At 44.8% G+C, this 21,953-nt stretch overlaps 4 protein-coding genes and 1 pseudogene across 4 annotated transcripts; 2 read left to right on the top strand and 3 right to left on the bottom strand.

The window, feature by feature from the left end:
- Positions 1-2,296: 2,296 nt before the first annotated feature.
- Positions 2,297-4,801, bottom strand: LOC133888327 (cell number regulator 8-like). Its single transcript, XM_062328559.1, has 3 exons — positions 4,412-4,801; positions 2,981-3,183; positions 2,297-2,717 (listed from the first exon to the last, which is right to left on the bottom strand). Exons 1-3 carry the CDS (start codon positions 4,674-4,676, stop codon positions 2,475-2,477), a joined length of 711 nt encoding a protein of 236 aa, XP_062184543.1. The 5' UTR covers positions 4,677-4,801; the 3' UTR covers positions 2,297-2,474.
- Positions 4,802-11,664: 6,863 nt separating this feature from the next.
- Positions 11,665-17,127, top strand: LOC133887185 (mitochondrial import inner membrane translocase subunit TIM14-1-like; annotated as a pseudogene).
- A 612-nt stretch (positions 17,128-17,739) lies between these two features.
- LOC133930526 (probable glucuronosyltransferase Os01g0157700) lies at positions 17,740-18,534 on the bottom strand. The gene is made up of 2 exons (XM_062377188.1): positions 18,498-18,534; positions 17,740-18,347 (listed from the first exon to the last, which is right to left on the bottom strand). Exons 1-2 carry the CDS (start codon positions 18,532-18,534, stop codon positions 17,740-17,742), a joined length of 645 nt encoding a protein of 214 aa, XP_062233172.1.
- Positions 18,535-19,464: 930 nt separating this feature from the next.
- On the bottom strand, positions 19,465-20,397 carry LOC133887195 (uncharacterized). The gene is made up of 2 exons (XM_062327148.1): positions 20,190-20,397; positions 19,465-20,150 (listed from the first exon to the last, which is right to left on the bottom strand). The coding sequence occupies exons 1-2, from the start codon at positions 20,395-20,397 to the stop codon at positions 19,465-19,467; spliced, it is 894 nt and encodes a 297-aa protein (XP_062183132.1).
- A 444-nt stretch (positions 20,398-20,841) lies between these two features.
- Positions 20,842-21,474, top strand: LOC133930536 (uncharacterized). Its single transcript, XM_062377198.1, has one exon. It carries the CDS (start codon positions 20,878-20,880, stop codon positions 21,472-21,474), a length of 597 nt encoding a protein of 198 aa, XP_062233182.1. The 5' UTR covers positions 20,842-20,877.
- The last annotated feature ends 479 nt before the right edge of the window (positions 21,475-21,953 follow it).

The following is a 21,953-nucleotide window of genomic DNA, read 5'->3' on the forward strand; positions in this document are numbered from 1 at the left end:
ATATCAGCCGAGTCCGCGGTTATGGGTGACTTGGATCCTCACATGATTAGTTAGTTTTGGGATATGGTTTTGGATATGTTGGTGGAATAGTTGTGGTTATGGTTTGGTGAAACTCATGGTACTAGTGGTTATGGTTTGCAGGATAGTCAACCTTGGGTGTTGGATAAAGGTTGGTTTAATTGGGGTTACATTCACTTAATAGCTGCTCAATGTTTTAAAAGTTCAATTGTTTTATTTACTCGCATTTATGCAAATAAACCTTGTGTTAGCCTGTCATTGTTATAAGCTTGCATATCATTATTCTCATGTATACTTGTTGAGTGTGTCATGTGCTCATACTTGCTATTTTTCCAATGCTATGTGATATGTATGGTGCTGCTTAGTGAGTGAAGATGTTGAAGACTATCAAGACAAGCTTGTGACGTTCTAGACGTGTGTCTCCCGGTCGGTTGCCTGCGGTGTTGTTAGTGCTTCTGTTCTACTGCCGATATCTACATAGAAGATAATATATATCAATTGATGTAAGAGTTAAACGTTTATTCTATAAAAGTATTTCTTTTGTTACTTCACCTGTGACATCCTTATGTGTGTTGAACATCCTAGGTACACATAAGCCGTATCTGATTTTATCCGTTAAAACCGGGTATGACAACTACTCTAAATTTCTAACTAATTCTAACTATTTAAAAAAACATATCGACGCCGCTCTGCTCGCTGCCCGCCTGCCGGCAACCGCTGCACGCTGCATGCTGCTGCCCACCGCAAGCCACCCCGCCCCTCCCCCTGCAGCCCGGTCATCGTCGACGCTCGTCGTCGCCGCTTGTCACTGCCCGCTATGTACAGTCGTGCGTTGAAGAGAAATCGACGGTCGTGGAATATACAAAGGCTTGTCGGCACGCGAAATGCCGACAGGACTAACGTTGCACCTGTTGGCATTCCTTGTGCCGACAAGCCATAACATGTTCGGCATTCGAAATACCGACAGGTAACTACGCTCCACGCAAAGTCTACGTGGCACCCCCGTTTAGCTGGGCCCACAACCTATCGGTATTCCACATGCCGACAGGTCCCTAGGCCTAGTGCCACGTAAGTTGTTGGCATTCGAAGTACTAACAAGGTACCTTGTCGGTATTCCACGTACCGACAAGTACCTATTCTTGCAATTTTTTTTGAATTTGGTTATTATTTTTATAATTTTCCAATAAAATAATATTATTAAAAAACTCTTGAGTGACCTAGTCCATCGCCCAAATCCTTTATTCCCTCTGTCCTACCAGCTCACCGCCATGCCCTCCTCTCGGGCTGGTGGCCTCCTTTGGAGCTCGTCGACACGCCCTCCTCAGCCTCCTCCCCGTCTGGTCGCTGCCCTAGTCCTCTGCTAGCGAGCAAGGGCGACATCGGGTGCGACGAGGCTCCGTCCGATGACTGCGTTGGTGGAACCTGCTTCCACTTCTCTTCTCCCTCCACCCTGGTAGGCACTCTCCCGTTCAAGCTATTTTTTGTTCGTGTTGTGAAAATCCAAGGTATTAGTCAAGTTGGAGGTTTTATTGTGTTGTCAAAATTAATATCTTTGATGGTTGGCATCATCGAATTCTAATTTTATTTAAGTACTACTAACCGGAAGTTTTGAAATGTGCAATTGTAAGATACATAAGTTATGCATTCTTTTCTCCTTACTGTTTTTTCATTGGGTTTTCGGAAGGAGTTTTTGATGAGGCACGATGCTCGATAAGTATCAAGGGAGAGTGTTATAACATAGGCTCATCTCATCAGTTACATATGTTGAAAAAACTTAAAGAAGAGCCCCTCACTACAATATAAGAATTCCCAAATTGTGCATGTGTCTTCTCTGTGTGCTGTTAGCAAAGTGAATATTACTTTTCTTTTTCTTTTTTTAACTGATTTTTCAGTTAAAAAAGAAAAAGAAAAAGAAAAGAGATGTCAAGAAGTCAGTTCAAAAAACAAAAGGAAAAAAAGATGTCAAGAAGTCGATGCCACTCGGCACTCGCTGCTTTGTTCCATTCCAGATATTGGAAAGTACAGGGCTAATTGGTGAGCCAAATGTTGTCGATTCAATTTGTTTCGGTTGCAGGATTCAATTCAGATTACAATTTATTCCCCAACTAATCCCTAGTAAATTCACAACCGCAGTTATCATGCAGGTGTCGAGATGTATGTCTCAGCTTAACAAATGTTTTGTCATGGCATAACAACAGCAGCGACAAGGATACACCAAGGTAAACTTACATTTAACAAGTCCATGGAGGATTGCGAACACACTGGTGACACATTGTAATTCAGAATCCATACAGTAGTCGATAAGGAGAACACAGACCCCACTGTCTCACATGATCTCATATTACAAACTCGTATTTACCGACGAACAGGCAAAATAATGAAGGGCACAAGTAGCAGACTGACAACACGAGACATTGCAGAAATCCAGCTAGGGCGAGCTGCCAAGCCGGAATAGCTCACATGCCACGTCCCATGGTCTGCTCCATGGGTGGCATCATGACAAAGACGGAGCGCCCGTTGTTGAATCCAGGGTGAGGGACCCTGCGGCGCAGCTCGCGCCCCTCCTGGCAGAGGGCGCAAGGGTGACAGAGGTAGTGAGTCGCAAGGTCGCAGGCAACCTCTAGGTGCTCACGCCTCTCCTCATCCTCAAGGAGACCACGGAAGCACCCGCATTGCCTGGTGAAAGCCTCAAAGCTACCCTGAACAGAAGCATTCAAAGAACCCTGTAAGCATACTGCCTGCAGCAGCATTAGAACGAGTCTAGGTCCGAAACATAGAGAGCAGAAGTTCCGAGTCACATGGAGCCAAAAAATGAGTGCAAATAATTGTACAGTATGCAAGTCTCAGCTCAGTACTTCCATAACTTTCAACAGTGACAACTAAAAATGGACACCAGCTCGCTGCAGAATGGGAAAATCATATACAAGAAGAAGAATAAACACAGGCAGGTAGAAAAACTTACCTCAAGATTGAAACTTCGACGAATAGCAGTACGAGTGGGATGAGAGAACCATGGAGCTAGGCAGTTCCACCCAAACAGAGAGTACCCAAGCATATAGAGGCCAGTATAGGGCAAGCAGCTGTTTGCAAAAGTGCCTTGTCCTGCTGCAAGTCTCTCAACATTACTACCATACAGCACACATGGTGCTATGCTTCCAAGAAGACCTGATGATAACATCCAAACAATGTTTAATAAGTGGGCTAATAAATAAATATGCCACATAATGTTCAACTAATATTTTTTGCCAGACAAGTTCAGAAGTCATCATTGTCATCAATTAATTGTAATACATGATAAGTAATCTGAAAGTGAAAAGGATTCAGTGGACAACCTTTCAGGGAATAGTCTACAACTCTACATACAAGCATGACTAATAGGCACCAAATTCATAGCAAGAATCCGGACATACAGTATCAAACAAAGCTAGAAGGAACAAAGTAAAAATAAAGAGAGAAATGGTAGGTAGTTGAATGGGTAAAATGCTACGGCTTCGACAGTCACAATCAATCAACTATTATAGGAGCAAGTGCAAGTCAGTTGCTGTTGGCTGGTTAGGATAGCACTTTCAAGAGAAAATTTAGCTCACCAGTTAATTGCACAAAATTAATTAAAACAGCATTGCCACTAGAAAAGTTAGCTCATCGCTTAATTGCACAAACCAATTAGGACAGCGCTGTCAATAGTGATTTTAGCTCGTCCCTTAATTGAACAAGTCAATAATTAGAACTAAGACGTGAAATTCATCTAGGACCATTTGGAACTGCCATTTTGAGAATATCAAATTTGAGGTAGCGTACAGTTATTTGCAGGTTCCAGAAAAAATGCACAAGGTGAATCCTAGTCAGGGAAAATCAACTTAATCCTGAAATAAATCATACAACGTCTAGTACTCATAGCAACTTTACCTTTACAGGAACAATTCGCCAGCTAGAAAGGACCATTTCAACAAGAAAATGTGTCCCGTTGCTTAGAGCTGTCTGATATCATGAAATAGATATGTTGTGCCATTTTCGAGGCCCTGTTGTGCCATGATTCCATAATTGGCATTGATAAGCGAAACACTTTGAATTGACAGAAACCCACAGCGACTAAATTCAAATTAAATGTTGCCGTAGCATCCTAGTTTCTGTTCAGCTACAAAATTACGCCCAAAATTCAACCAATAGAATAGATGTTGCACACCAAATCTAACATCATCTAGGCCTTCATTGCCAAAAGTACTGAAAACTCCAAAATAATCTAAACATTTGCGCTAAAATCGAGCTCGATCGAGGTAATACAATACAACGACCTATTCCTCCCCGAGATCACCAAACGCGAAATCACGCGCATCTCTAGAAAATTAAGCGCATCCCAAACCAAGAGGATCTGGGGTCGAGTAGGCGCACTTACACACTTCGAGGTCGCTGCTGCAGAACTCGTCGTTGCGGCCGAGGCAGGAGAGGATCCCCGAGTCCCAGCTCTCCCGCGGGACGCCGCCGACGGCGTGGGCTGCGACCGGCTCGCCCATCACGACCGGGACCCCGTTGGCGCAACACTTCACGGCCACAGGAGCCGGAGACGGAGCCGGATCCCGCGGGAGCTTCTGGCCCGCGGCGGCGCTAGCCGCGGGGAGGAGGGGACTGGACTCCTCCTCGTGGTTGGCGGCGGCGCCCATGGCGAGAGGCAGAGAGAGATGTGGGGTGGGATGTAAGCTACCTCACGCGGAGGCGAGTAAGGCGGAGGAAGCGCGTGGAGACCGGAGACATGGCGTTTTCTTCCGTCGCCGTTAAGAGAGCGGTTAATTCGATCCGAGCTATTGCAAATTTGTACGAATCAAAAAAATACTATTATAAATTGACTATTTATAACTATATTAGTTTTACAATACCAATATTTTTAATGTTCAGGACATATTCTGACACGCTCTCGTATATCCGTATAGTCCAAAATACCCTCAGTTCGAGCTGACTCGTCTCACTCTTCTCCTCAGCCTTCTCCTAGGCTCATGAGCAAGTGTGTTGGTGGCGATGGATGGGCTACTCGTGTTAGCGGAGGAGGCCGAGCGCCAACATGACTTCTCAGTTGTCGCCTCTTGCCTTGAGTCCGCGCTGCGCCCCACGCGCACCACGCTCCTCCCGCTCGTCGAGGCCCACGCGTGGCTCCGCCTGGCCTCGCTCCTTGACAGTAACGTAGTCGGTGCTACCATTGTTGCGGCTCAAGCTACTAGCCCACGCGTGGCTCCGCCTCACCTCGCTCCTCCTCGACAACCGTGGCACCAAGGCGCACCTCGAGAGAGCGCTCCTCCTCCTCTTGCCACTCCCATCCGCGTTGTTGCGGCTCAAGTTATTGGCCCGCGCGTGGCTCCGCCTCACTTCGCTCCTCCTCGACAACCGTGGTGCCAAGGCTCACCTCGAGCATGTGACCCTCCTCCTCTCGCTTCTCTCGTCCGCACCTCCCTCGCCGCCAAGGCGCACCTCGAGCCACTCCCGTCCATGCTGCCCCCGCTGCAAAGGCGCACCTCAAGCGCGTGCTCCTCCTCTCTCCGCTCTCGTTCTCACCACCACAGCTCAAGCTGTTGGCCCACTCCCACCTCACGGGCGCCTATGCACAGCATTGTCCTGTCGCGGAAGCATGTGCTCTATTGCCGGCTCAGCCTCCTCGCCTCCGCGTCCGCCTCCGGGCTCCTCCCACGCGCGCCCGCGCTGCTTTGGACATGCAACTTCCAAGCGCAGCTCGCATCAACGCTCACCATCGATGGGGGCGCTGCGTTCACGCTCTCCACCCTGTCTATGGGGGGAGCCACTGCTGGAGCTCCGGACTCCAGAGCCCCCAGCTCAAGCTCTTCTTTGCCACAAGAGAAGGCTAGGGAGAAAAGTGAGATGAGTCAGCTCGGACCGGGGGCATTTAGGACCATACAGAGATATGGTGGTGTCAGAATATGTCCGGAGCGTATAAAATGGTATGGTTGTGGTAAAACAAGATTTATAATGACATGATTACGAATAGCTAATTTATAATGGTATTTTTTATTTCTACACATTTGTAATGGCATGGATTTAATTAACCTTAAGAGAGTGGCGAGAGGAGGACGAGGGAGGCTGCATGTACTGCTAACCCGTCTTCTTTCCTGGGAAGCGGCTTTACGTTGCACGTATGTTTTTCTACTTCGTCTTTCTATCACCTGACAGGTCGTGGAGTTGACAAGTGGGCCCGTGCCATTTGCGCTTTCTTTAACTTGCATTGAGGGGCCACTTTGGAAGGAGGCCCAGCCAAACTAGGCTTCTTCCCTACCAAGTCCTCCGCAGCATTCGTACTCCTCCCCTGACATGACGTCGCCATGCCGGCTTCCTCCCCGACTGTCGTTGGAACCCTAGCTCCGACACTTCTAGCGCATGCCTGTATACCATCGTTGTTCGACGCCTCTCTACCCACTTCGCCGGATTGACTAGTGGTTGCATGGTAAACTCTACCCTCCTCACACCTCATGTTCCTTACTTTACTCACGTCCCTCTTTCACCTTGCCAAGTTTCTTGTCCCTCACCTCATATGGAGACAACCTTGCCTGCATCTTCCTCCGCTCCTCTCCATTGGCGCCGTGGCCAACCGCGATGAATCAAGCCCCTTCCTCCCCATGGTCAGTTGTACCAGGCTCTTTTGGAGATAGCTAGATGCTTTACTTGTATAATTAAGCTCCATCCTTGAGAGCAGCAAGGTGGAAGACATATCTGGTATTTTGCAGCGTATTAGAGTCAAAACTCAAAGTTCCTCGCTCTTTTGTAGTAAAGGGACGAAATAGTGTTTGATGTGAAAAACCAAGTTGAAATGCACCTTGGTTTATTTGTGATTAGTGATTGACAAAGTTGTTATTTCGGTTTGATAATTTTTGGGTTTGCTTAAGAGTGTCTATGTATTGAAATTATGATCATGTCTAATCAAAGTTCGACAAAAAAATGTGTTAGAAGTTTTATCTCTGATTTTAGGAAAATTATACACACCGGAAGTTCTGGTGTGCACACCAGAAGTTCCGACCTCATTGGAAGGTCCGGTGCTCGAGTTTTGTGCGTGTCGGACCATTTCTTGAAGAATTTTTCGAAGGGTTTTGTGTTATATTGAACATCGGAAGTTCCGGTGTTGATACCGAAAGTTCTGGTGAGTACTCAGGAAGTTCCGGTGATGACGCCTGATCATTTCTTGCATAGAAGAATTTTTGGAGGGTTATGTGTTGTACTGAACATCGGAAGTTCCGGTATTAACACCAAAAGTTCCGATGATGATAGGTACCGATATGAATCGGCAAGGGGATGGCCCGATCTTCACGACAATAGGATTAAGAACAAAGGATAACTTGCTGTAGAAACAGAGGGTAACTAGCTTTATACCTGACCAAGGTTGGATGCGACCAAGCGATCGGGAGAGAGACGCCGAAACCTTGAGGACTTCGACTCGATCTCCGAACGATCGTAGAACCACAAACCGGGACTAATCCACACAAAACGGTGCAGCCTAACTAGAAACCGTAGAGCACGAAGTAGGGGACCTCAGAGAGATCTCTCACAAGCCCAAGAAGAACTCGCAAGAATAAAGGTGTGTAAGACACTCAGCCACTCGGCTGCAATACCGTATCGGGTTCTCAAAATGATCAAAAGTCCTTTTCTAGTAGCATATAGGTGATATTTATACTAGGAACAACCCTCCTAGTTGGGTATGAACTGAAGTCACCACGTTGGAAGGTGGAAGGCCAACTGGTTGAAGCATTCACGAAGTGGTCTTCAATTCCTGCGCATCTCCTGGGCTTCTGCGCAACCTTCAGTAAAATGGTCATTACTCTCTGCTCGGAAGTCCAAATGATGAGCCGTTTGTTGGGTTGGAAAGTGGACTTGATAAGCTTTCCAACAAGTACTTATTCACCTCCAAAGGTTCCGGGATTAAGGAGTTATGGCTGCTTCTTTTGATGGTCCGAACTGTCAAGGTCAATCTTGATGGCTTGTTGGTCTGATCCTCATGGTCCGATTGTTGTAGTTCGTCCCCACGTAGAGAAGCGTCCTCATCTTTATGTGTATACCTAAGTACAACCAAAGTAGAACACTTAGGTAGTATAATATTCTCATGTATATTGAAGTTAATTTCAGCTAGGAGTGAGTTCACCTCTTTTTGGAGTAGTTTTGCACGGCTACGCGTAATTGGCCCTTCATACACTTGCTTATGTGTAACTTGAGTAACCGGTGGCATGTCCTCATCAGGTGAGTACCCCGAAAATTACACCGGATGTTCCAGTGAAGAGCACAAACAGCAGAGGAGGTTACACACCGGATGTTCCGGTGTGCAAACCGGAACATCCGGTGTTCACGATTTCTGCAAGTTGTATTGACAACTAAAGATTCTTAAGTTGGATTAATTGGAGATGGTTTGGAGATATACGTTTGCTTGTCTTATGATGTGTAGTGATGAATGCAGCTTGATGGTCGACGGTGAGATCGAGGCTAAGCGGGATGCTTGGTGCCAGACAATCAAGGAGGCCGAGCAAAAGATAGGGTCATGATCGCAAGATAGGGTCCTTGTGGCTTCATTGCAAAGCATGCGTTGAGGCGAAGCTAAGTCGTGAAGTTGTCACGACCGTTCGATGGACGGAGCGGAAAATAGACTAAAATTCTCTGGTGGTAGGTAGGAGGCTATTGTAAGCAAGAGGTATTATGAGAACAAGGAAATTTGGCATTAAAGGAAGCTCCCAAGGTCTATAAATAGAGGGATAGGTCTGTTGTGAAGGGGGAACCAGCCACTTGAGCCCCTTGAGTTATTTATATGAGAGCCTTGTGCTAGGGTTTTAGAGGAGAGGAAGAAGAGTGCTTAGTCGATGTACTAGGTGAGAGCTTTTGAGAGGAAAATCTTTATAATATGCCAAAAATAGGGCTAACCTTTGAAAGTAATAAAGTTTATTTTCCTTCTCATGCTTGGATTCACCTTCTTCTAGTTTCTCTCTATTGGTTCCCTTGCTAGTTTGCAAGTTTTTCATCATTTGGTTGCAATTTTCATTTTCATGCTTAAGCTGAATTTTTCCCACCTTGTTGGAGTGCTTCTTCTCGTTGCTAGAGGTATAAAATTTACGTACAAACGTACATAATTGGATATTGAATTCCCTTGCCTCTTATCTATCATCTTGGATAATTTCTTCACCCGATGTTCATTGTTTTGATCTTTGGGTGTTTCTTCTCAAGATCCAAGCTTTGTGTGGGAATGAGTCATATATTGGTATGATGTGGAACCTAGTGTTCGATTCCAATCATGAGACCCACCATTAATTGGATTTTCAATTTTAGATTTTAATTTTTTGATGCGTTGTTCTGTTCAACTCATATCTTTTAGGTTCTTCTGTCTCTTCTGTGGTTTTTGTATCTTGCATTGCACTTTGTTGTGATCCATTTTTAAGTTGCGTTGAGTGACAAAATAGGAGAAGGTTCTCTGTTTTGAAAGAAATTGTTGAGGTGCTATTCACACCCCCCCCCTAGTCGTCGTTCTTGTTCCTACAATTAATATCAGAGCTGGTTTGATCGGCTGTTGACCTTAACTGTCTATGTGATCCGTAGGTGACAATGAGAAGAAGTGGGTAGATTCCTCTGTTTGATAGCCGTGATTTTTCGTACTGAAAGGTGCGCATGGAGGCTTATCTTTTGAGCTAAGGAAGTGCAATATAAGAAATAGTTGATTCTAACTATGAGATCCCTACTGCTCGCACGACTCAGATTCAAATCGAACAGTATGAGGTTAACAACAAGGATAGAAATATTTTGTTCACGAGCCTGATTCGAAATGAGTTTGACAAGGTTTAGCACCTCTGTACAGCCCATGAGATTTGGACTACCCTTAATGTCTTTCATGAGGGTCCCAACCAAAGAAAGGCTAGGCGTCAGAGCACATACAACCAAGAATATCAAATATTTATGTAAGGATCCAATGAATCTTTGGATGCTATGTTTACTATATTTGATAGAATTATTAGTAACTTTAGATTCATTGGTGTTTGCCCCCATTCTGACCATAAGAGAGCGATCAAATTTCTCTATGCTCTTGACCGTAGCATATGGAAAGCTAAGATCTCAAGCATTGAAGACTCATCTAGTTATGACACATTGACTTATGATAAACTCTTTAGCAAGCTCAAGTCCACCGAGATAGTCAAGGCGGCTCGGATAGGTCTCAGAAACCTCTTGTCTCAGAACATGGTGTTGATTTTCGGACTTAGAGAAGAGGAAGAGGAGTGCTTAGTTAATGTAATAGGTGAGAGCTTTTGAGAGAAAAATCTTTATAATCTGTTAAAATAGGACTAGCCTTTGAAAGTAATGAAGTTTATTTTCCTTCTCATGCTTGGATTCACATTCTTCTAGTTTCACTTTATCGGTTCCCTTGTGAGTTTGCAAGTTTTTCATCTTTTGGTTGCAATTTTCGTTTTTATGCTTAAGCTAAAATTTTCCCACCTTATTGGAGTGTCACTTCTCGTTGCTAGAGGTATAAAATTCTCGTACAAACATACATAATTAGATATTGAATTCTCTTGCCTCTTATCTATCATCTTGAAGAATTTCTTCACCCAGTGTTCATCATTTTGATCTTTGGGTGTTTCTTTTCAAGATCCAAGCTTTGTATGGAGATGAGTTATAAATTGGTATGCTGTGGAATCTAGTGTTCGATTTCAATCACGAGACCCACCATTAATTAGATTTTCAATTTTGGATTTTAATTTTTCGATACGCTGTTATGTTCAACTTGGATCTTTCAAGTTCTTTTGTTTCTGCTATGGTTTTTGTGTCTTGTGTTGTACTTTGTTATGATCTATTTTTTAGATGCGTTGGGTGACAAACTAAGAGAAGATCATCTATGAAATTATTGAGAAGCCTATTAACCTCTTCTAGTTGTTGTTCTCGGTCGTACATGATGTATGATAGGAAAGTGTGTTTAATCTAAAATCAGAACTCTGTCAATAAACTCTTATGGTTTTCACACCATTTTGTACTCGAGTTTGGATGCTCTGCGCATTTGTTTACTTCGTATCATGAGTTTAATTATGCAAGTTAGTTGATCCAATTAGGATAGAACTGGAGAGGGGGAAATTAGTTTGTACATAGTTTTTTGGGGGACAAGTTTCCCCACCGTGCCGTTTTCTGTACTGGTGTGCAATTCTACCTGCTTTAGTGGCTTTACAACGTATAGAATCAGGCTAGTAAGACTCCCAGATCTTCCATTCCTTAAAGGCTAAATCAAGTTTTTTGCCAGCTCGTCCTTCTGGTGCTTTTTAGGGATGAAATGATGCATCGGTACATTGGCTATGTAATTGTAGCTAGAGTAATGTTAGAGGGAGTCCAAATTGAAAAGCTTTCTTCGCTATCTTAAACATTAATCAATAATACTATAACATTCATCGTCATGTTTGGTTATTGTGTAATCTACAAGCTATTTCCTGTTGCTGTTTCATGCATCTTACCAATATGCTTATTTATTTATTTGTTTATGTAGCTTCGGGTGATTTGACAGTCCTATGGATCTATTTCTGTTTTGATGCATGAATATAGTGAGTGCCCCCAAAATGGAAGAGCTAAAGCTGGATATGCAAGATAGCGAAGTTGTAGTTATTTCTATTTACTTTTATTTAATTTCTGCAGGCTAAGCCACTTATGGCAGGACTTGCAGTTGCAGCAGCTGCTCTTGCCGGTAGATATAGCATCCAAGCTTGGCAATGGCAAGCTTATAAGGCAAGGCCAATAGTTCCAAGGATGCGCAAATTTTATGAGGTTGGCTTTCAACCTACGACGACCTGAAGGGAAGCTTTTTTAATCCTCGGTGTCAGGTGTGCATTACATAAAAATGTACATAATATCTGTACCTCATTCGATCATTGTTTATGTTTCTCTTGCATGCGAATATTCATTTCTCTAGTGCATTTTGAGTTATGTAGAGCTGGCTGCAGCACATCGTTTGGGTTTAGGAATGGCAATGGATGAGTGGAAGAAACATACAAACACAAGGACCTTTCCCATATCCATTCTGGCTCTTTGCTATGTGCCATCTTTCTCATGTGGAGATTTCATCCATCTAATGCCCTAATTAGGTGCCCAAACCCCCAAGGAAATGCAAGTAATAGTTCATTCGACATGGGTACTGCAGTGCAATTTTGACTAATGCGGCATATAATGAAAGTGTAAAAATAAACAGTCCATACACACTAAACCACCAGTACACACATAGGATTGATAGCTGCAAGTTACCATAGTAAGCATATCATAAATTTGTTTTTAGTGTTTTTAAGGTGCTTCATTAATGTCCAACTGAATAAATTGCAAATAAGGCAAAGGGAACTTTACTCCTTCCAAGTACAGAGTAATTCTGATAGGAAGGCCTTATACGAACGAATGCAACAGTTCGCTTTGGACAGTTGTGAATTGGGAGATGCAAGATTCAACCATTTAAAATTTGTAACGGAGTAGATTGCTCACTCAGCCACTGCAGTGTTGCTAGTGTGAGAGGAGAGTAGCAATAACAGAGGTCAAAGTGACCAGAGAGAACAAGATCCCAGAGTGAGATAAGAGAAGCAGCAACTGAGTGGTATGTGGGATGAAGCAGCAACAGAGTGGCACCTTTCCAGGAGAAAGAGATAAGAAGGGTAATCTTCCAAATGGAGCATAATAAAACTCCTGACTCGGATGATTTTTCAGCTGAATTTTACCAAATTTTTTGAGAAGTCATTAAAAACGATCTTTTGAATATGTTTAGATATTTTCACATCTTCTTCCTAAAAAGTAATGCTTTGAAAATACAAGAGTACCATCTTATATGCTTACTTAATGTTAACTTTAAAATATTTACTAAAATTGTCACTAATCGAATAAATATTGTGGCTGCAAAAATAATCCGTCCTGCGCAAACAACCTTCATGACTGATTGTAATATAATGGAAGGGGTCAAAATACTCCATGAGACCATCCATGAATTGCATAAGAAAAGGCAGAATTGGGTGATTATTAAGATCTATTTCGAGAAGGTATATGATAAAGTCAAATGATCCTTTCTCCAACAGACTCTAAGAATGATAGGATTTTCAACACAATGGTGTGACTGGATCCAAAATATTGTGTCTCGAGGACATATAGGAATTAAGGTCAACGATGAAGTTGTACCTTACTTTCAAACTCATAAATGACTTAGACCGGGTGATCCCCTTTCACCTATTGTGACTGATATGCTTGCAATACTAATAGCAAAAGCAAAAGAGGATGGGTAGATCAATGGAGTTGTCCCACACATTGTGGATGATGGTTTATCAATTCTGTAATATGCAGATGATACAATCATCTTCATGGGTCATGATCTTAAAAAGGCTAAAAATATGAAGCTTATACTTTGTGTGTTTAAACAACTCTTGGGCTTGAATATAAACTTTCATAAAAGAGAACTCTTCTGTTATGGTGACGCTAAAGAATGGAATGACCAATACACATAATTATTGGGTTGTGATATTGGGTAGTTTCCCTTTCATACCTCGTATTCCAATGATACATAGGAAACTAAGGAATACGGATTGGAGAGAGGTCGAAGAAAGGTCTGAAAAGAAATTAAGCTGTTACAAGGGGGAACTTATGTCTGTAGGGAGCAAATTAGTGCTCATCAACTCAGTCTTAAGTTGTCTTCCTATATTCATGATGTCATTCTTTGAGATTCCCTAGGGTGTACTTAAAAGATTGAACTATTTTTTATCCAGATTCTTTTGGCAAGGGGATAACCACAGGAAGAAATATAGACTTACTAGATGGAACATTCTATGCCAGCCACAAGATCAGGGAGGACTTGGCACTGTCAATCTCTCGGTTAAGAATATATGTCTCCTTAGCAAGTGGCTTTATCTCTGTGGTAAAACACTTACTTAGTTGGAAGGGAAACTGGGTGATTCTCATTTCTGGTCAGGGCTTATGGAAGTTAAAAATGACTTCTTCAAATAGGGTTCCTTTCATGTTCAAAATGGTTACCAGACTAGGTTTTGGAATGATATATGGTTAGGCGTTAATCCTCTCAGTGTGAAGTATCCGACATTGTATAATGTGGTTTGAAGGAGACAAACCACAGTGGCGAATGTTATGCAATCGTTACCGCTAAACTTCTCCTTTCGCAGATCGATTATAGGGGATAAATTAATTGCTTGGTAACATATGGTGTCAAAAATTGCCTCTGTTCAATTAGGTAATGAACAAGACATTTTTAGGTGGGATTTGCATGCACATGGAATATACTCGGTTCAATCCATTTACAAGCAAATGATATTATGACCTACCGTTAGCAATGCTAAAGGTCTATGAAAACTTAAGATTCCACTTAAGATTAAGGTTTTTTGGGGTACTTAGGTAGAGATATTCTTTTGACCAAGGAAAATCTGATCAAATGAAACTGAGATGGAAACCAAAAGTGTTGTTTTTGCAATCAGAATGAAACCGTTAATCACCTTTTCTTTCAATGTCACATTGATAGAACATGTTAGCAAATAATCTATATTGCCTTAGGTATTATAAAATCTAGCAGTATGGATCATATTATGGGTAGTTGGTAAGAAAAAAAGGGAGCGAGAACTAAGAACAAGATGTTAGTTGGGGTAGCGACCATCTTTTGGTCAATATGGTTCTGCCAAAATGATATAATATTCAATCATACTCCTAATATATCTTTATTACAGGTAATTTTCAGGGGATCTATTGGTTGCGGTTCTGGAGGTTGCTACAGAGGAAGGATCAAAGGGAAGACTTTTTGAAGGCTTTCGACGCTTTAGAGATGGTGTCCATGGATATGTTCGCCAAAAATGGGTGGTGGCTTAATTATAGAATAAGTGGATAATCCTTATGATAAGACTATGTAATAATGAACAAGAGTCTCTTTGCATCGGATGATGCAAATGTCATTGGGTTTTTCCTTTTGGTCCTTTAAATCGTCCAGGACGAGACTATGTAATAAACAATAAGGGGATGTATGCATCGGAGGATGCAAAATGTCATATTTAATTCCTTCATATGAAAACGTGGGATGAGAATATATCTAGGGTTACATTCTCAAATTGTTACCCTAAGGGCATATGTATGAAAAAGGACGCTGCCCCCATATTTTAGAGATAAAAGCACATAATATATTAATATATTATACACACGGATATCTTATGAGCTTTGATCTCGTGAGGATCTCACGGGAACACTGGGACAGAGTCTACATAGCGTCCCTCTATCACCACCAGGGAAAAAATAGCCCGGTATATCCAGTTTACCAAGTCTACTGGTGGACCCGGCAGAATTTTTTTTTCATATTTACCGGTATTTTATTTAAATTTGTTTGAATTTTGTCCGGTATATTCGATAAATCATATTTATCGGTGGCCGCTAGTAAATTTTATTTACTGGTAAACAAAACCCTGATCACCACCACCAAATACGGATTTAGTTTGTCACTAGTGGCCCTTTGGATATAAAGTTTAAACATCCACAATTGGACATCCCTATTGGGTACTTGTTTGAGTACCGAATGGTAGAGCTGCCCCTTCTGTCACCGGTTATATGTAAACAAGCGTGCGGTGTTGGGGATACATAGCTTCAGACTAAGAATATAGGTGTCATTTCATGAGTTTTCATTCCTGAGCTAATTAAACCTAACTCTCAATTAAAATATTCCGTGACAGATTCAGTCTCTCCTTGGTTTTGTTTTGCACTTTACCCAAAAGAAACTGTGCTCCTTTATTAAATGGGAAAAATGCACAAACCCCCCCATAAGTCACTCCATTTTTGAGATTCACCCCCATAAGCCATTTTGTTGCAAAAACCCCCCCAACAGTAATTTAGATTTGCAAAAACCCCCCCAGCAATTGTTTAATGCAGAAAATAGGTTTTCTTTAATATAAAAAATATGTAAATTCTTTAATAATTTAGATAAAGGTTTTAAAAATGATTCCTTTGGTGAAATAAATAAAATAAAATATTTTTAATTCTATTAATCTTATATATATATGTTTTTTAATGATAAAATAAATATTTTAATTATGTCCCTTAGAGGAATAAGGATATAATTTTATTTATTATTTGTGTTCACAAATAACGATAAATCAATGGAGACTGATGCTAAATCTTGCCGAACTCTCTGCATCTACAGAAGAGAGGCCGAGCGCTGGAATGCGGTCAAGTGCCATACCAATGGGTAGGCCGGCCGGACAAATTAGAGAAAATTCCCTTTATACCATTGCAACTTATACATTTGCCTTATGTGTTATCTAAAATTAAAAACATAGAAAACCTAGAAAAATTAAAAATTCCCTTTATTTTCTAATTATTTACCATTTTTCCATAATTAAAAATATAGAAAACCTATTAAAACATTATTCTAGATTTTCTAAATTTTTCTCATAATTAAAATATTTATTTTATCATTGAAAAACATATATATATATATATATAAGATTAATAGAATTAAAAACATTTCATTTTATTTATTTCACCAAAGGAATCATTTTTAAAACCTTTATCTAAATTATTAAAGAATTTACATATTTTTTATATTAAAGAAAACCTATTTTCTGGATTAAACAATTGCTGGGGGGGTTTTTGCAAATCTAAATTACTGTTGGGGGGGTTTTTGCAACAAAATGACTTATGGGGGTGAATCTCAAAAATGGAGTGACTTATGGGGGGGTTTGTGCATTTTTCCCTTATTAAATATATGGGAGGCTTTCAATTTTTTATCAGATGTACTTCTTCGTGCCAACATACTGAATTATATCTTGTGTTTGCTCTTTCAATCAAACAGAGTTTGCATCTGTACATGTCTGATCAGTCATTCTTGCATTTGTAGGAGTGCCACTGCTTTGTGATTCAACAATTTTTCATTTGAACCTTGTAATTTGAGGCGTGCGGTGTTCCATGCCTTCACAAAGCGCCGCTCTGTTTTCGTTGATGCTTCCAGGGAAAACTGCCAATGCTGAGAAGGTCAAAGAGGCGCACAAGAAGGTCATGGTCGTCAATCATCCGGATGCAGGTGGAAGTCATTACCTTGCTTCAAAAATCAATGAGGCGAAGGATGTAATAATGGGGAAAACAAAAGGAGCTGCATCGGCCTTTTGATTGTGTAATGCACAATATGCTCTTCCGATGAAAGGATAAATTTTGTACCTCCAGACTCAAGCATTAGAAGATAAACAGAAGTCTTGCTGTGTGAACAAAATTTCTGAACAAAGAATATTGGAGCTGATTGGAGTAGGTTATTCACTGTTTAATAATACTCATGGCTCAATTGTGCTCATTTCTATGGAGTAGCTGATATACATGATGAAGGTTTCATGTGTCAATTCTATTTTGATGGTTACATTGAAACATGCTTTCTTCCATAACTGTCTCGTGTCATGGGATCATCGTCCTCTCTCTTCATGAGACTCTGGTGCTGCTGAGGATCCTGTTCCTCGATGTTTGGAGCGAATCTTGGCATGTCAAGGTTCCACGACATTGTCCGAGAACCGGAGCAATCAGAAGGGATGACCTTGAGATTGTTTTCATCTTCTCTCGCCAATTGCCGTAAAAACTGGATGAAGTCCTGAGTAACCCCTGCTGACGAGTTCCTCCTGATGAGTGGTCTTTCTGAGCCCCACAGCATTGAGCTCCTGAACCCAAATCTGGAGATGTTTATTTTGGGATGTTCAGAGCTGGAATTTTTGTTGCTTGCACTGGTATCTACTGCAGTCATGGTGGTTCTTTGTGTCCCATTAATGCTTGAATCCTCTGTGTACCAGCCTGTGAAAGAAGCGGAGGTCGTAGACGCCGGAATAGCCGGCGAAGTGGACGACCCCGTGCAACCGGTGCCGCTCGATGTGGCTCAGCGCCACGTTCCTCTCTCATGGTCCGCCTCGTCGCCGCCGAAGTCGGTGAAGTTCCCGGCATGGCGGCATCGTAGGTGAGGTGCCGGAACATGACTCCGGTGCCACACAGCACCTGGACCGCCCTCGTCCTTGCCGTCCTGTTCTCCGCTCCGACCACGATCCAGAGCGGCGGCGGCGCGACGTGCCGCAGCGTGTGCGCGAGCCTCGTCAGCAACGCCTCCTGCGCCATGCCACCGTCCGACCGTGTGACGGTGACGATCAGCAGGAGGCCGAGGTCCGGGACAAACGGCGTAGCCGGTGCCACTCGCTGAGCATTGCTGAACGGGCTAAGAAACGAGGCGCGAATGTTGGCGGCCGACGGGGCCCCCGTGGCGGCCAGTGGTGCGAGGGCGGCGACGGCAAAGCAGAGGGAGAAGTGCACGGCGGCTCTGATCCATGGTTGCACCCTCTTCGTGGCTCCCACGACCGTTTCTGGCAAGTTGTAGAATGCCAACCCTCAAGAAGGTCAACAAAATGTCGGTGCGCAACATATTGCTGCGTCTTAGTGTACTGCATTGTTCTTTGCCAAAATGTCGGGCGAAGTGGCAAAGGAGACATTGGATTTTGGAAGCAGAGAACTACCTTCAATTGGAGGACATTTTGTGACAGTACAATACATGGACTGAAAAAGTTTCGGCCAACTCGTTAGTCGTCAAATCACTGAACAATTTAAACACTTATTCAAAAAAAAATATTCAAAAAGAACATATTGGCATTAGGGGGAAGAGACTGTGGCGGTTTCCATGCAAAAATCAACAAGTTGTGCAATGCCCGCTGATGGAATTTGGCGATGAATCAAGCATGTCTCCAAAGGCACTCATCGTTGTTATTTTGCCTGCCTGGGGGACTAGAACAGCGACAGAAGGCTGCTTTGGTAACTAAAATGATAGGCAGAGACCCAGAAGCCAATCAATGGATCATCTGAACATTTCCAAAACATGCATTGCAGGTGCCATTTAGTAGTTCCTTCTTTTCCTCTACCATGTTTTGCTCATGCCGAGTTGTTTGATATGTTCCTGCGTCCCTGGCCGGGCGGTCGGGCCTTTTTCCTTCCTTTTGTTTTCCCAAACTCCTATTTTATTCCTTGTCTAATAATTCGAAAAAAAAAACATGCAATGCAGACATGCAGCTGATGAGATGTTTGCCTTATATTTTTTAGCCTACTTCGCCAAGCAAAGCCAATCAATGATTTATAATGCAGGACAAGACGATTGACTAAAAAAAATGCAGATGTCAATAGACAAACATTGTCAAAAGAACTGTCAGAATATGCAGAGAAAAATACTATCAAGTGACAGCAACTGCACTAGATGAAAAAACATCAGGCATTATATTGGAACCAGAGTGATGGGCTCTTAGTACATTACTGTCAGCTTGTAGCTAACTGATCCATCTCATCTCAAAAGCTTATTGACAAATGTTTATCAGTCCATTTCCACCGAGGCTGATCAATCAATCACACTCTAAGCAAGCTTGGGTAAGGTGGGAACGCACAGCACAAGCAGGAAGCAAAACGGAGGCAGCTGCGTTAGTAGCAATGCGCCTGCAGTTACGCGCGTTCCAGAATCATCCAGGTCTCGAAGAACTCGCACAGCACGGCGTCGCGCATCAGCCTCACCGCGTCCTTCGCCTCGCCGAGGCTGCGCCTGGCGTCCTGCACGAGCTGCCGCGCCGCCGACCACCACCCTTCCCGGCGCGGGGACTCGGTGGAGCGCCACCGGAGGAAGTCCTCGGCCGCGGTGGTAGCCGACGCGGCGGAGGTCAGCCGAAGCAGTGCGTCGTGGGCGTGGCGGACGACGGCCTCGCGGAGGTCCCTCCACCTCTGCCACCGAGCGTCGTCGGATTGGAGGCCGAAGTGCGCCGCGTCGTCGGGCTGGACGCCGAGGTGCGCGGAGCCGTGTCGGAGGCCGAGGTGCGCGGCGCAGATGACGAAGACGTGGCCGGCCTCTCGGTGGAGCGAGACGAGGCGCGTGATCTCGCGGTAGGCCGCGGGGAGGTGCCCCTCGGGGGCCAACGCGCTGGCGAGGAGGTCGGCCCAGTAGTACACGGCGCGGGGCGAGTCGACGCCGTTCGGGACGATCACGATGCCGCCGCCGCCGCCCACCACCACCTCCTCCAGGGGGGCCTTGAAGCCGAGGCTGGCCTCGCTGCCGCAAGTGGTGTCCAAGGGGAGCCCGACGCGGTGATCGCCGCCTCCCGTGGTGTCCACGGGGACGCCGACGCTGCGATCGCCGCCTCCGGTCGAGTCCAAGGCTGCGCTGACGCTGTGATCGCCGTCTCCGGTGGTGCTCGAGGGCGACTCGGGGTCGTCGGTGTCGTCATAGCCCCACTTGTCCCCGCCGAGCAGTTCGCGGGCGCCTTTGATACTCGCGAAGACCCTTCCCGAGGTGCCGACGAGCAGGAGGGTCGCCGGCACCATCCGCGCCAAATCCATCCACCGCCGCTCCTCCATTGGCAGGGAGCGTGTGCTCTCTATCTCCATTTTCTGTGTGCAATGGCGGTGGACGAATGGGATGGAGACGTAGGCGGCGGCTATTTATATGGAAGCGACGGCGCCTAGGTTAATTACCGCGTTCCTTGCGTCTTAACACAGAAAATTACCGTAGGGAAGCCGTAACTACTTGGGAAGTCGACCGCCCACTAGTGAAATGTGGGCCCACAGTTTGTGACCCCACTTGTCAGATGGACAGCATGGGGGCCTGCATGGACTGGCCATGTACTCAGGTGGAACCTGGTAAGGCGGTGCGCTTGCCAGGCTGGCCATTGCAGGGTTGGAGTTGCGGTTATTTATACCGCTCGCCGGAGCCTTTCCTTTTTGAACGAAGCGCTCGCCGGAGCCTTTCCTTTTTGAACGAAGCGCTCGCCGGAGCCTTTCCTTTTTGAACGAAGCGCTCGCCGGAGCCTTCAGAAACCAGCACCGAGAGAGAGAGAGAGAGAGAGAGAGACGCCCGCGCGCAGAGAGATGGAGATGGAAACGGAAGTGGAGTCCACTTGGAAGGGGCTGTTCCAGCGGCGAGTGGTCTTGGCGGACACGCACTGCCACACCATCAACGGGCTGCTCCTCGGGATGCTCGAGGTCATTGGGGAGCGGAAGTGGAGCCGCGACCTTGTGCCCTGCGCGGAGGGGGCGCAGCGCACGCTCGAGAGGGTCTCCACGGAGCTCGCCCTCGCCCTCGCCAGCATGGGCGCTGCCCGCCACCTCGCGCTCCGGGGCGGCGCGCCCTGCCCAAGCGCACCGCTCGACTCCGTCGACGACCTCGCCGGGGACCCCGAAGTGTGGTGCGCGCTGGACCGGCTCGAGGAAGCGGCCGAACTAGCCACCCGCGTGCACGACAGGGTGGAGTGCGCCCGCGGCCACCTGCGCGCGGCTGCGGTCCTGCTGGTCCTGGACGAGGGCGGCGGCGACGAGGGCGACGCCGCCCCGTGGGAGCAGAGCCCCTGGCTCTCCGAGCAGCACAACGGCGTCATGGAGCTCGGTGAAGCGCTTTCGAAGGCGGTGGACCTCGTCGCGGCGACCGCGTTCGCGCGCGAGGCGGCGTTCGGCTTCGAGGGCAATTGAGGCCTCCGGTCTCCTAATCTGGAGGATTCCGTAGTTCTCTTCGTCGCAAGGTCGCCTGCTTACCTTTTACTTCCCATTGTCTCAGCGCAAATTCGCAATCGCACGTGTTCGTGTTGTGATCTCGGCCGCCTCAGCCTGATCTGTTTTCCCACGCTTCTGACCATTCTGGTGATCTGAAACTATGATACGATTGATACGTTGCTCCTTGCAGTGTTGATGATGAGCCAATCCTTAGAGTGATGAATGATCAACCAAGCGTCTTGCTTAAGTGGATGTTTCTGTTGATGTTAGAGTCCTACTGTAGATATGCGCGATGGCTTGCAATTTGTTGATAAACATGTGAATACGTGGTACGTTGATCTGTCATTCTCGGTGGAATAACTTAAACCAAACTACTCTTAATCAATTTGATGATGCATGTCTCTGCTCTTCTTCTACCACTTAATTTTCCTAGCTAATTTGATGATGCATGTCTCTGC

This window comes from Phragmites australis, chromosome 1, assembly GCF_958298935.1.
Source record: "Phragmites australis chromosome 1, lpPhrAust1.1, whole genome shotgun sequence".
In the NCBI taxonomy this organism is placed as follows: Eukaryota; Viridiplantae; Streptophyta; class Magnoliopsida; order Poales; family Poaceae; genus Phragmites; species Phragmites australis.